Source organism: Lithobates pipiens, unplaced genomic scaffold (genome assembly GCF_037356315.1).
Source record: "Lithobates pipiens isolate NorthernLeopardFrog02 unplaced genomic scaffold, aLitPip1_a1.2 Scaffold_19, whole genome shotgun sequence".
Classification (NCBI taxonomy): Eukaryota; Metazoa; Chordata; class Amphibia; order Anura; family Ranidae; genus Lithobates; species Lithobates pipiens.
This window is the reverse complement of record NW_027507764.1, coordinates 565,251,343-565,267,170: the sequence shown is the minus strand read 5'-3', so window position 1 is coordinate 565,267,170 and position 15,828 is coordinate 565,251,343. Positions and strand designations below refer to the sequence as shown.

The 15,828-nt window shown below is 42.8% G+C and overlaps 1 protein-coding gene across 1 annotated transcript in view; it reads right to left on the bottom strand.

Annotated features, from left to right (window-relative positions):
* The window catches only part of TG (thyroglobulin), a 483,762-nt gene that overhangs the window by 311,115 nt on the left and 156,819 nt on the right, over positions 1–15,828 (bottom strand). The window contains exons 26-27 of the mRNA XM_077493367.1: positions 13,527–13,724; positions 475–642 (exon numbers count right to left, since the gene is read on the bottom strand). Coding sequence (XP_077349493.1) covers positions 475–642; positions 13,527–13,724 — 366 coding nt within the window. The remainder of the gene's footprint in view (positions 1–474; positions 643–13,526; positions 13,725–15,828) is intronic.

Genomic DNA, 15,828 nt, shown 5'->3' with positions numbered 1-15,828 from the left:
CTGACATCGTTGGACCCTGGGACAGGCAAGTGTCAATTTATTAAAAGCCAGCAGCTGCAATATTTTTGCTGCTGACTTTTAATATTTTTTTTAAAGGCGCAGAACCACTTTAAAATTCCCCTGGATAAGACCTTCTCCTCAATTTCTACCACAATCTTGGAGCAACTCCCTTAATTCAATGCTGAATTGTTCTGCCAACTTGCCTGTTCTTCATATTCCAAAAATCCTACGGGGACAGCAGGAGGCAGATGATAACACGGACTTCATAAAGTCGGCCGATAACAGCCACAGCGGGATGAGAAGAGCCAGTATTTTGGATGGAAAAAGTCTCCTGGGACCTTGAGGACTTTTAACCTTCCAGCAGGTGAAATGCCAATCATAATCCATCCAACCAGAGTAAGCACTATCAGGCGGACTTTAAACCTTTAGGCCACACAAAAATGAATTAAAATGAGTTCAAACTTTATAACTTACTTCCTGTGAACTCTTGTCCTCCTAAGAAGAATGAGAACATTTTCTTCTGCTTGTTAGACGCGACCCCTTTGCAGATCCCGTCTCCACCCAACTGTGACGTGCTGCTCCAGTCATTCTTATTACACAGCAAGACATCTGGAGACCTTAGCAATCCACACGCAATTGTACCTATATCATAGATCAGAGAGAACAGATTTACGATGGATAAAAACATGGTGGAGCAGAACCTAAAGTAGAACTATGGCCTTCCACAAATAAAAAACATATGTGCCGCAACACTTAATTACTGTATAAATGCAACTGCACTTAGGCCGCGTACACACGGGCGGATTGTCTGCCCAACTAAGTACGTCAGACAATCCGACAGACAGTCCGTTCAACTTTTGAATGAACGGACTTGACCACACACGATGAACAGACAGCCCGCTGAAAACGTGCGCGATGACGTGTACAGCACGTACGACGGGACTAGAAAAACGACGTCCAATACACTGCAATGCAACCTTCGGCCGTGTAAATCCTTTCTGAGCATGCGCCATACTTAGTCCGTCCAACTTGCCTACACACGAGCGGACTGTCCGCTGAAACCAAGTTTGAACGGACAAAACCAAGTTTGGACGGACAAAATTACGGAAATTCCGAAAGACAAAGTCCGTCAGACTGTCCGCTGAAAAAGTCCGCTGAAGCCCACACACGAGCGGATTGTCCGCTGAAACACGGTTCAGCGGACTAAGTTGGGCAGACAATCCGCCCGTGTGTACGCGGCCTTAGACTTGGTTCACACTGAGGCAGCTTGTCAGGCGACTTAGCCACTTGACAAGTCGCGCTCCATTCTGTACAATGGAACTGTTCTCATAGGAGAGATACAAGTCGCTCTGACTTAGAAAGGTTCCTGTACTACTTTTGGGGTGACTTCAGGCGACTTGCAGACGGATGCAGGTCACCTGAGGCAGTCGCACTGCAAGTCGTGCTGCCTCAGTGTGAATTGACCCTAATGCCGTGTACACACGATGGGAATTCCAGCCAGAAAAAGACCGATGAGAGCTTTTCATCGGAAAATGCGACCGTGTGTATGCTCCATTGGAATTTAGCTGTCCGAATTTCCGCCAGCCAAAAACTGATAGCATGTTCTCAATTTTCCAGATGGAAAAACTTTGTATCAGAAATTGCGATCGTGTGTATGCAATTCAGACTTGCCAAAAATCACACATGCTCAGATTCAACTACGAGACAGAAGCTATTGGCTATTGAACTTCCTTTTTCTAGTCTCGTCGTACGTTTTGTACGTCACCGCGTTATAAACGATCGGAATTTGGTGTGACCGTGTGTAGGCAAGACAGCTTAAGCCGAATTCCGTCGGAATTCCGTTGGGAAAACCATCAGAGCTTTTTCCGGCGAGAATTCCGATCGTGTGTACGTGGCATTACAGTTTCCTCATAGTTGCCATGCAAAGTCCCACAAATCCTGCCAGTGTAGTTCACCTAATGCAGCAATCTGTGATAGTGTGTCAACAATGCTGCACTGCTCCTGAATTCACAGCAGAGTTGCCTCTTTCATGTAGACTGTATCTGCTTGTATTACAATAACATACCTCCCAACTTTTTGAGATTTCAATGAAGGACATCTATCAGAAAAAGTATGCAGGCATAGGACACACCCCTTGCCACGCCACTTAAAGGAGAATTGTACAAAAACAATAACAAGATTGGTTAAACCCACAGGTGCTTTTTTTTTACCACTATTATTCCTTTATTTTGACTTTTGGAATTTACAAATGCAGCAATTTAAAAATCATATGAAAGGTTTATCACTGGGAAACACTTTTTTATAGCTAAAAAGTGCATTTTATATACAACTATATAGATCAGACCAAAATGAGGGACAAATGAGGAGGAAAGAGGGACAGAGGGGCATTGCTCTAAATCAGGGACAGTCCCTCGAAATCAGGGACAGTTGGGAGCTATGCAATAGGAGATGATGTTGCAGGGGACATGGTTATCAGCACTGTCACAGATTCACAAGCCTGTAGCTTGCCAATTAGCACCTGAACACAACTAGTCCACCCACTAATTTCTGGATTGACAGCAAAGCCTCTGCTGCTGAAATCCTCCCACTGTGAGCTGCAATGTCTGGTAGAGGGAGCATGTGAGACAATGTGGATGTGCATGTGGATCAATTAGGGGAGGTTCATGGATCAAATGGTAACTAACTAGAATAGGCACTTGTTTAAAGTGTCATGTGTTGCATGTCTTGGATCATTCGTTTGATTCCCCTGGTACTAATGGAAAGATTACCAAGACTTACCCCTCCCCTTTACCTTGCATAATTATACAAAATATACTTATATAGTTAGTCAGGTTGAAAAAAGACATATGTCCATCTAGTTCAACCAAAAACAAAATATATATTTATATAATAATAATACAATCCCCATATACAAAATTCTATACCCACAGTTGATCCAGAGGAAGGCAAAAAAAAAACATGATCCAATATGCTACTGCAGGGGAAAGAAAAAATTCCTTCCTGATCCCCCGAGAGGCAATCGGATTTTCCCTGGATATGCTGTGATGCTACTTTAGGGTTCAGAGAACACCAAATCACATGGTCTACAATTGTGGACCTGTTAGCCCTTGTACACACGGTCAGAGAATCCGTCGGAATGTGTCCTATCGGACCGTGTTGTCGGATAATCCAACTGTGTGTGGTATGCATTGGACTGATTCCGTCGGAATATCCGTCGGGCCCAATTTTCCAACTTGTTGGAAATATTTTCAGACCAACTGGGCCGGTCGGACATGCTCCGATCATGTGTAGAGAATTTTGATCGGACCAAGTGCCACGCATGCTCAGATCAAATTCCTACATCAAAGCTATTGGCTACTAGCCTGAACGTAGTCCCATCGTAACGAAATTACGTCATCACGTTCTGAAAGATCGGATTTTTCGACAACTTAGTCCGACCGTGTGTATGCAACAGTTTCGGACAAGATCCGACGGGCAAAATCCGCCGGACAAAATCCGACGGATTTGGTTGTCGAAATCTCCGACCGTGTGTACAGGGGCTTAGATTTGTAAGGGTATGGGCACTATTAGTCAATATGGTTTTACTTGAACACTACACAAAGAACTTATATACCTTGTATATACAGTATTCATATGCCATTATTAGCCATATAAATAAATATTTTACAAATGAGAAAAAGGAATTTACTGAATCATAATGGAGATTGGTTTTGCATTCTTTCCTATAATTCTCTGGATTCGTAGATGGTGCTGTGGCATCACATCTATATCCACTTAAAAAAATGTATCCGGTATAGAGGACTTGTATCTATCAAATATATCTCTTTTATTGAGCTAACAAAGGCAGTTAGGGCATTGCACTCCTTCACATGGCAGTGGCTCTCCACGCTCTTTTTCTAAGGTCAGGGCTTAGCCTTCTTATCTACCTTTTTATTGTTTCCTCTTATAATCCATTTTCAAGCTAAACATTGAAGTTGATGTAGTGACATATTCCAGTTGAAGGACCAAGCATAGCCACGTTGGCCAGTGCTTCTGTAATTTTTACATTATTGTCATTGTATAACTGGAGCTTACATTTCTGTAGCATGGGTAGCTCAAAGATTACATGGGCACATTGAAATTTAGGTACGCATGGTATAGATGTGCAAGCTCTCCAAACTGTTGCCAAACTGTTGCTAGAAGGCTGGAATTTCACGAATGTCTTAAATGTCTTTATGTGTGCTTCCAGCCTTCTGGCAACAGTCTGGGGAGCTTGCACTTTTGTACCATGTGTCCTGAGCCAGATGTTGCAGGAAATCTTTGAGTGGAAGCTCCTTGTATGCAATTACAATGATGGGAATATTGCAGAAGCACTGGGCGGTATGGCTATGCTTGATCCTTCAATGGGATTACAGTATGTCTTTACATCATCTTTAATCCTCAGTGTGAAAAGGGATTATAGGAGCAGATAATAAAAATGCTTAGTCCTAAAGCGGCAACCGTTGGTACTGTAACAGCTTGGTGAAGAAGGCTTTTTTCTGTTCCTGCATGACTGTGCCCCTTGATACAATGCCAACTCCATAAAGACATGGTTTGATGAGTTTGATGTGGAGGAGCTTGAATGGCCTTCAAAGAGCCCTGACCTCAACCCTACTGAACATCTTTGGGATGAATTGGAATGGCGTTTGTGAGCTAGGTCTTCTCTTCCAACACTGGTACAAATCCACTTTAAAGCGGAGGTCCACCCTAAAGTGGACCTTCCGCTCATTGGAACTCTCCCCCCCTCAGGCGCCACAATTGGCACCTTTCAGGGGGGAGGGGGGTGCAGGTACCTGTACAGTACAGGTATCTGCACCCACTTCCGGCGTAGATTCTGCAGAAGGTACGCCCCTTTCCGCAGAATCCACGCCCCTTTCCGAAGGTCCCCCCGCTGCCTGCTGGGAAACACACGGATCCCAGAGACAGCGGGTACCATCCTTATTGCGCAGCGCGACTCGCTCATGCGCAGTAGGGAACCGGGAAATGAAGCCGAAAGGCTCCACTTCCTGATTCCCATACCCAAGATGGCGGCGGCAGCACCCGAGAGACGATCAAGAGATCGGCTTCGGGTGCCGACATCGCGGGCGCGCTGGGCGGGTAAGTGTCCTTATTTTAAAAATCAGCAGCTGCAGTATTTGTAGCTGCTGGCTTTTATAAAAAAAAAAAAACGGCGGAACTCCCGGCGGACTCCCGCTTTAAGCTGAAAAGAATTTACATGGACACAGCTTATGAAAAGCCTTTCTAGAATGGATGCGGTTATAACCACAACGGGGAGGGGCAACTCCATATTAATGTAAATGATTTTAGAATAGGATGCCTAATAAGTTCATATGGGTAGTCACGTGTTGACCAACCTTGGCCATACAGTGCATCACATTTGTTATTATCATCCTCTAAACCAAATGTATATTCTCGGGGTGTTTACTGTGTATTTTGGAACCTAAATGCAGTTTCATTATTTCAGTAGTTTTATCTTCTTCAGAAGCTCAGTGGAATGCACATGTATCTTGCTACTACACACATTTCTCATCAATAAATTTCCTGTTCTATATCATAAGGGGAGCAGATGATACTATGTTATTCCTATAAATCTCACTTCTCTATAAAGGATCCAAGTTTTATATCAGTTTGTACATATTTAGGGTTATTGCATATTCAGCAGCACATTTTCATAATTGCATGTTTTAATTAAGCAATTTACACACTTCATCTGCACCCTCATGTGACACCACTGGATTTCCAGGAATATATCAGTATGGATATTGATCTAGAACAACAAATATCAGTCCACGTTCAAAGTCTTTGTAGACCATTGTTTTTTAAAATTTAATTTGAGTGTTGAATCATTTTACTAAGTAACTTTGCTGATTAAAGGAGCTTGAAGCGGGAATCACTTAAAGAGGACTAGTTGTGTAGGATCTTCTGTTGTCAGAAGTCATCTGAATGGTTTGGCAATCCACAGCTCAGGTCCCCAGTAGCTCGAGGTTCCTCCAGTCACTCACAAGGCCCAAAGGGCAAGTATCGTGTAAAAAACATGAAAAACAAACTCCCAATAGTGTAATTCTGAGAGTACAAAATGGCTTTTTTATTTCCAAAAAATGCCAAAAATACAAATAATAATAAATGACAATAAAAAAGTGATCACATAAATTTAAAAGCAATATGGGAAGCGTACGAAGCAGCCCTATGTGTTTCGTCCGAAATGGACTTCAACTGGGGCAAGATGCGATTCCCACTTCAAGCTCCTTTGATCTGGTGTCACTGACATACAGGTCCAACAACTCTGGTAAGAGTATTCCATCCTTTCTGATTGCTGTGGATGTTACTATCTCATCTAGCAGAAGTTACTTACTGTTTTCCTTCTCCCTGGATTGCTTTCTGAGCCTCGGTGGCCAATCAGGATCTAGGAGGGACTTTTCAGTGGACTCATATTTGCGTTTGCACATTATTTGTTTTCACTTTGTAGCGCTACATTTTTTCTTTATCACATTTATGAGTTTTGTCACACTTATATGTAGCTGCTGTATATTATTTCAGTTTATTTATTGCAATTTAGCGCAGTTTTATTCTTTTTTCAAGGTAATTTTGCTGCACTAAAATAAATGTCATTTTATATATCCCTTTACCCATTATTATTTCAATTAATTTATTTGTATGTTAACAATGCTAAAACGTATCCAAATGTAAGGACATATTGCCTGTGACATATTGAGAATATAATAAGAGTTTCACACATACAAGCAGTAGATGAGACTAGTGAGTTTGCTACTGAATTACAATTTTTGACTTAGGCCGCGCACACATGGGCAGATTGTCTGTCCAACTTAGTCCGCTGAACCGTGTTTCAGCGGACAATCCGCTCGTGTGTGGGCTTCAGTGGACATTTTCAGCGGACAATCTGACGAACAAAGTCTTACGGAATTTCCGTAAGACAGTCCGTTCAAACTTGGTTTTGTCCGTCCAAACTTGGTTTCAGCGGACAGTCCGCTCGTGTGTAGGCAAGTTGGACGGACTAAGTATGGCGCATGCTCAGAAAGGATTTACACGGCCGAAGGTTGCATTGCAGTGTATAGGACGTCGTTTTTCTAGTCCCGTCGTACGTGCTGTACACGTCATCACGCACGCTTTCAGCGGACTGTCTGCTCATCGTGTGTGGTCAAGTCCGTTCATGCAAATTTTGAACGGACTGTCTGTCGGATTGTCTGACGAACTTAGTTGGGCAGACAATCCGCCCGTGTGTACGCGGCCTTATACAAAATTGTACTGAAATTTAGACTGTTTTGGCAAAATATTCTTTAAAAAAAATTATATGATGATTATAGCTCTTCTGTTTTTAATAAATATTGAATATATACAGAGAGCACTATTTTTCCTCTGTTTTTATGCTTTACATATGCCACTAATCTGCACAAGATGAGAGCGAGATGTGATTTACCATCAACTGCTCGGCAACCACGAGTCATCAGGTGTACAGAGCCCCAATGGAAGGATCCTTAAGCGTTTTTAGACCTCATTTTATCTGAGAGATCTTAAAAGGAGGTGAGCGACCTGTTCGCATGGGGTGTTATGCACGCTTTATATTTTTTTAGGAAGTAGAATGTATTTAACACTTTGGTGACTGGAAATGCACAGTGATGATGGGCATATTTATGAACTTTTTGTGAACTGTTAGTTGTTGCACTGCCCTATTATCACTTTTACATATTGGTCGTTTTATGTGTGGTGAAAAACACTATTAAGGTGCTTTAGCGAGCAACAACAAAAGGTTTTTTGAGTTGGTGTATTTCTATTATCAGTTATTGTTCTAGGGTAGTGATCTCCAAATTGCAGCCTTTTGCTTGTCTTTATATGAGCCTCGGGGCATTATTCCTCTCACAGACACCAATGGTGGGACATTGCTACCAATGCCAGGACATTTTTTACTCCCGCAGTCACAGTCTGGCCCCACTAAAGCCTGAAGGACGGTAAACTGGCCCTTTGTTTAGAAAGTTTGGAGACCCCTGTTCACCTTATTCACCTTATTTATTCACCTTATCAACTCTTTTATACCCTTAATTCCTTACTTCACCCCCTACTGCTTCCACCCACCAACTCGCTCACTGCCAAACTCACCTACGACCAACTAACTGCTAAAACCAATAGAAGTACTCCATACTCATAAACTTAGACCTTGCTGCTGCCTTTGACACAGTTGACCACCCACTTCTCCTCATAAACTCCACTCCCTTGGCCTTTCGTGACTCTGCTCTTTCCTGGTTCTCCTCCTACCTATCTTACCGCACTTTCACTGTCACATACAACATCTCCTCTGCTCTTCTTCCTTTTTCTTTTGGGGTACCCCAAGACTCTGTCCTTGTGGCCCACCCTATTCTCTCCTTATACCTCTTCCCTGGGCCAATTGATAACCTCCCATGGCTCCCAATACCACCTCTATGCTGATGACACCCGATCTATCGCTCAACTCCTCAACACACCCCATTAATCTCCTCACATATCACAAACTTACAGAGCGAGCAATGTCTATCCGCTCTCGATCGGCTCCCCATTGAGACCGTTACCATTAAGATTAATGGCACAACCATTGGTCCCTCCGCACATCCCAGGGTGCTGGGTGTAATCCTAGACTCTGACCTCTTCTTCAGCCCCCACTTCCTTCAATCACTGGCTAAAGCTTTCCGCCTTAACCTCTGTAACATTTCCAGAATTTGTCCTTCCTAATTAATGACACCACAAAACAACTTATTCACTCCTTGGTTATTTCCTGCCTTGACTGCTGCAACTCTCAATGGCCTACCTTTACACAGGCTATTCACCCGTCAGTCTATTATGAATGCTGCTGCTAGACTAATACACCTTACTAACCAATCCATGACTGCTGCTCCTCTCTACCAATCTCTTCACTCGCTTCCGCTACCCCACTCTAAAAAAATTAAATACTAACCAAAACATACAAGGCCATCCAAAACATTGCCCCCCAGCTTCATCAACAGCCTCATCTGCAGATATCGCCCAAATTGTCCTCTCTGCTCCTCCCAAGACCTCCTGCTCTCTAGCTCCCTTAATAGCTCATCCCATGTTCTCCTCCAGGACAACTCCAGAGCCTCTCCATACTCTGGAACTTATTGCCCCAGTATGTCCGGTCAGCTCCTACCCTGTCCACCTATAGGTGATCCTTGAAAACTTACTTATTCATGGAAGCCTACCCTACCTCCACCTAAGAACTGTACTTGAGTCACCTCCATCAGATAATCCTCTGCAGATATTACCTTTTTTACCACCTCCCCCTCCCTTTACATTGTAAGCTCCATGAGCACGGCCCCCCTATTCCTTCTGTATTAAACTGTATTGTAATTGTACTGTACCCATTTATATTGTAAAGTGCTGTGTAAACTATCGGCGCTATATAAATCCTGTATAATAATAATCCAAGTCAAGGTATAGCTAGTAGTATATAATCCCTTTCAACTGAACTTGTTCTGCAATGTTGAAGACGTTTCAAAGCTTATACAAGCCCATTCTTCAGTTTGAACTTGGAGATGCTTTAAGCAGCTACAAAACTTCTTCAGAATGACAGAACAAGTCCTGTTGAATATGAGCAACTACGTCTAGCTATACCATGACCTAGATAAATGAGAACCGTCAAAGTTGAAATTGAGGAAGGGGCTTGGAGAAGCTACAAAATGTCTTCAACATTACAGAACAAGTCCAGTTGACTATGACTAACTACTAGATACAGTAAACCATGACCTAGATAAATGCGAACCCTCACATTTGGAATAGAAGAAGTGGCTTGCAGAAGCTATGAAACGTCTTCAACCTTACAGAACAAGCCCAGTTGAATGTAACAAACTACTACCAGCTATGTCACTGTAATTTCTTCTAGGTGCACACAATGTGCAAGTAGAAATAAATTATTTTCTTAACGTAGGCTTTTATGTTGAAACATATTGCTGCCATCTGACATCCTGTAAAATCACTAGTCAACATGTGTCTTGCACTTGGTGGAATATACTGTTATTTCTGCTGTAGCACCATCACATTTACTGTCTATCTACAGTAATGTCTCCTTAGGCACTTATTGTATCTGGATTTCTATTATTCCCCTGTGTACTGCCATTTTTTCCAGCTTGAATGTAAGTATGTGTGTGCCATAACTGTGGGATCACTGCTACAACCGTTTTCTCCACTAGCTTCCAGGTCCCATGCCAAGTGGCTGCCCTGCTGTCTTGTGACTTAGTTACATAGTTACATAGTAGGTGAGGTTGAAAAGTCCATCAAGTTCAACCTATGTGTGTGATTATATGTCAGTATTACATTGTATATCCCTGTATGTTGCAGTCGTTCAGGTGCTTATCTAATAGTTTCTTGAAACTAATCGATGCCCCCCGCTGAGACCACCGCATGTGGAAGGGAATTCCACATCCTTGCCGCTCTTACAGTAAAGAACCCTCTACGTAGTTTAAGGTTAAACCTCATTTCTTCTAATTTTAATGAGTGGCTACGAGTCTAGTTAAACTCCCTTCTCTGAAAAAGTTTTATCCCCATTGTGGGGTCACCAGTACAGTATTTATATATTGAAATCATATCCTCTCTCAAGAGTCTCTTCTCCAGAGAGAATAAGTTCAGTGCTCGCAACCTTTCCTCATAACTAATATCCTCCAGACATCCTTTATCAGCCGGTTCCACGGAGGCGTCTCTCTGTCAGTTCGTCCATGACTAGGTTGGATGTTGAGCACTGAAGCCCTTTCTTTATTACCCTCATTTGGTTTATCTGCAACAGCGTTGTCCCATTTAGGGGATATATATTTCCAACGGCCCTTATTAGGCTTGTTTGTGAAACTTAAAGTTCGGGACTTAGCATTTTGGACTTCAATTCTACTGTTGTTCACTTTCCTATTGGCGCCTCCGTATCTTATATTTGTCTTTGCTTTTAATAGGACTACCCCCTGCAGTTGCACCTAGGTGGTCCTGCCACTTGGGGGCTCGTGCGCTGGTTCCGTGCCGGGTTTGTCCCTTCTGCACTGGCTCTGGAGAATTTGTCTTCATATGGTGGTCTCACTCCATTTCCCCTGATGAAGCCGTTTGTACGGCGAAACATGTAGGGAAGATTTTTACCCATTTGCACACCCAGGCCTATATCATCTTGGCCCTACCTCATTGGATGTTCTTTTGTCTATTTATGATTGTACAAATCTTTTTGATACCATTGTGACTTTTGTATTTTGTTTTATTATGTATTAAAATTGTTCTTTTTAAATATATTTCCTTGTCTTTGATGAATCTAGGCACCGTAATAATCCCCTTCCCCTCCAACTACCTTTTTTGTCTCTAAATATTTGGGGATGAGGTGCCATATCTGAAACGGACCCCATAGCCACACTTCTCCACAATTTTGCTTTATCAGCTTTGTTGCCCTTCTTTGTAGTCGCTCCATTTCCAGTACACCCTTCCTGAGAACTGGTGCCCAGAACTGGACAGCATACTCCAGGTGCGGCCAGACCAGAGTCTTGTAGAGCGGGAGAATTATCATTTTATCTCTGGACATGATCCCCTTTTTAATGCCAATATTCTGTTTGCTTTGTTAGCAGCAACTTGCATGCCATTGCTGAGCCTATCATCTACTAGGAGCCCCAGGTCCTTTTCCATCCTAGATCCTAGATTAGTGAACACAGGAGGTCACTGGCTCAGAATGCGCTTCACTCAGAGAACACTTTGCCGACTACATCCACCCTTTCCACCCCTGTCCTCCATTCATAAAGTGGTACTATTGTTTCCTGCAGTTAAAAGCGCTCTGTGGATGAAGGAAGTGGACCTTTCATTCATCTGCCCATTCTCCCTTCATTAAGGAGGCAGATTTTATGAATGGGGGGGGGGGTGGAAAGGGCGAAAAAAAAACCTTTTGGCAAGGACTTGTGACAGGTCCAGCAGTTCATATTATCCCCACAGCATAAAAATATCACAACTGCAGGGTATCCAGGGGGAAAGAGGATGGTAGATTTCAATGAAAACAGTAGCCACCAGCACAATGGACACTTATTATTCAATATAAGTATTGTCTCTAGTGCTGGTTTAAAAAGAACGAACAATAACAAAATGTAAGCTTTAACTATGGAAAAATAGTTTCTCCGCCCCTTTCTGACGTTTTCTGCTGGCAGCCTTTAGTGGGTGGATCTCTCTCGGGTTCTCCCGTCCCATCCCCCGGGATCGGCTTTAATTGGCTGTTCATAATAGTCACCCGAAGCGCTGACATGACATCACTTCCGATTTACTCTTTACTCTTTTTCCCAAAAATTCGAAAGCATTCAGAAACACCGATCTTGGTGTTTTAAATGCTTTGGAGGGCAGAGAAGGTCTCTCCATAAAGAGGATCTGTCACATGTCTATTGCTGTCACATGGATGTTTATATTCCTTGTGACATCAATGAAAGTGATCAAAAAAAATAAAATTAAAGCAACAGTGGAAAAAAAAAAATCCTCCTGTGCTTGCGCGCAAAGGCGAATGTACACGAAAACAGTGATCGTCCAAAATATGTGAGGTATCACTGCAAACGTCAGATCATGGGCAGTAATTCTAGCACCAGACTCTCCTCTGTAAAGTGGTAACCTGTAAAAGCCATTAAAGCATCACCTATGGATAGTGAAATGTACATTGTTTGTTGTCCTTACACGAACGTGCGCGGTTTTAAATCATGACATGTTTGGTATCTATTTATTCGGCGTAACTTCATCATTTATATTTTACAAAAAATTGGATTATGTATTGTGTTTTCATGCATTCAAATAAAATAAAAAAGTGTTTTGTTTTTTTTTTCACAAAAAATTGCATTTGAAAAACCGCTGCGCAAATACAGTGCGACATAAAAAATTGCAAAACACACCAATTTATTCTCTAGGGCCTCTGCTTTTAAAAAAAAAAAAGGTATAATGTTTTGGGGCTCTAACTAATTTTCTAGCAAAAAAAAATACAGATTGTTACAACAAAAAAGGCCAGAAAGGCCCGGACTGGAAGTAGTTAAAAAGTGATTGTAAACAATCACCTTGTAAAACAAGCCATTCAGTTTAAAATAATGAAAGGCAAAACATTTTTCTATAGATATAAAAAAAAAATTATAAATACCTTTACTGCCTTTTTTATAAGTGATCACATTCCCTCTGTTCTCAACTGCATAAGAGCTGGGGTGGGGGGGGGAGGAAAAGCAACAGCACACAGGGCTTCTCAGTGAATGGTTGCGCAGGGGTGGGGGGCATAGGACAAGTCTGATCATTGGAGTAGAGCACACTGAGTTCCCAGCATAGCTAGAGAACTGACCATGGTGTGCCCTCCTGCTTAGCATGGTCAGTTTTTAATAGGAAAATAGAGCGGCCGGCAGGAACACAAAGGAAGCAATACAAATAGAATAGTAGACTTTCTCATACAAGTATATGGTACAGCAGTCACATCAGGAATATGATGAAGTGTTGGGGTAACAAACACTTTACATCTTATACAATGGAACAGGGGGTGTTACCTTTATTTAATATAATCTTGCTCAATATAAATCCAGTGCAGCAGGCATCCTGTTCACACATCTGACGACAGACATAATACCCATCTGTTAAACTGGCTCCGCCTCCTGGGAAGAGAGTTGCGCTATACACACCGGATACAGTGTTCCCGAAGTCAGTGCGCTTAAAGTCTCTGTGACCGGTGGAGGGAAATTCTTCTCCTGTGTGAACAAAGAAGTTGAAATCAGCTTCCTGTCAGGGTGCCCCATTTTTATTGTTTCATTAACCACTTAAGGACCGTAAGGATTTGCCCCCTTATTGACCAGGCCATTTTTTGCGTCACGGCACTGCGTCGATTTAAATTACTATTGCGCGGTTGTGCAGCAGGAGTCCTAATGGACTCCTGCTGCCATGGAGTCCATCAGGAAACCCAAATAAAGTTGATGTCCTTTTTTTCCCCTACAAATATAGATTTCTTTTGGTAGTATGTGATCACCTCTGCGGTTTTTATTTTTGTGCTATAAACAAATAAAAAGCATTAATTTTGGAAAAACAAAAACAGAAAATTTCTATCAAATACTTACCGTAATTTTCCTTTCCTGATGGACTCCATGGCAGCCTACGTGTGGGTTAATCCCGCCCCCTCATACCTCATAGGACCCTTCTCTCATAAATCTTTGTTTCGGGCCAGAGGCCATGTTCCATAATTTAGCCTACTCCACCACTGGGAGGGAACTCCTGCTGCCATGGAGTCCATCAGGAAAGGAAAATTACGGTAAGTATTTGATAGAAATTTCCAGTTTTCCTGACAGACGCCATGGCAGCCTATGTGTGGGTTAATCCCGCCCCCTCATACCTCATAGACAGGGGTCAAGTCCTGGGGAAAAAAGTGTGGGAACTCCCACCCAAGATCCACTCCCCCACCAAAAAAAATAAAAATGATACGCTCATATGCACGGACACTTCAAAAGTGGTATTTTTCATCCAATTTTCGTATTTTGTGTATGAAGATTAACTGTTCATAAAAACATAAAAAAAAATCCTCAATAAACATAAATACGGTAATTCTCTGAATAATCGGCATTCATTCAATTGTGCTTCCATGCAAATGTGGACATCATGTTCTGATCTTTATTGGGGAATGTTATTTTGTATATAGAGTGTTTATGTGGTGAGTTTACACTTTTCATTGAACAGAGTTTGGATAACACAGGGTTAAACGGAAAGGTCATAAATCAACTGCACATTATCTGGACAGAATGCTTGGGGAGATAGTGATGTGTTCCTGCTTAGGAGATGTATGTTAGCTTGGGGGGCTGCAAACTCTGCAGGGGCTCCAACACACACTCGCTGCTATTCCAACCCTTCACATATTTCCACATAAACATCCTCCTGGCATTAAACTTTGCCAGGTATTGTGCTCAGCTTACCACCCCAAACTGATGTTCCTCCCTCAGCTCACCTCTCTCCCTGCATGTCCTGTGAACAGAATAGCTGTGCTCCTCCTCTGGTTTCTCTCATCATATGGCACTGAAGATAGACTGGGACGGGGGGGGGGGGGGGGGTGAGGAGACAGAAAATCAGGAGGGGCCGACGGGGAGGAGCTCATCACGAGAGGTCTGACTAAATACAATCTCTTAGCAGCAGGGACCTGATTTACCCGTCAGCTAGCTATGATTGACAGGTAGATCGAAGAGGAAGCTGTCATGGGGCCCCCTACTGGCAATGCCTGAATGGTCAGTCCACCCCTGGTGTGCGGCACTTACTATTGTGAGCTGTGTCGACGGCTGCACCTACCACACAGCTCGCATACTTCAAAGTCTTGCAGGACGCGGCTGCTAACGGGAACTGAGTTCCTGTTGTGGAAAAAGTACAGGAACTCCGTTCCCATGCGTTCTCGCAGGACTTGAGCCCTGCTCATAGGACCCTTCTCCCATAAATCTTTGTTTCGGGCCAGAGGCCGTGTTCCATAATTTAGCCTACTCCAGCCACTGGGAGGGAACTCCTGCTGCCATGGAATCCATCAGGAAAGGAAAATTACGGTAAGTATTTGATAGAAATTTTCAGTTTTCCTGACAGACTCCATGACAGCCTACGTGTGGGTTAATCCTGCACCCTCATATCTCATAGGACCCTTCTCCCATAAATCTTTGTTTCGGGCCAGAGGCCGTGTTCCATAATTTAGCCTACTCCGCCACTGGGAGGGATATCCTGCTGCCATGGAATCCATCAGGAAAGGAAAATTATGGTAAGTATTTGATAGAAATTTCCTGTTTTCCTGACAGACTCCATGACAGCCTACATGTGGATTAATCCCGCCCCCTC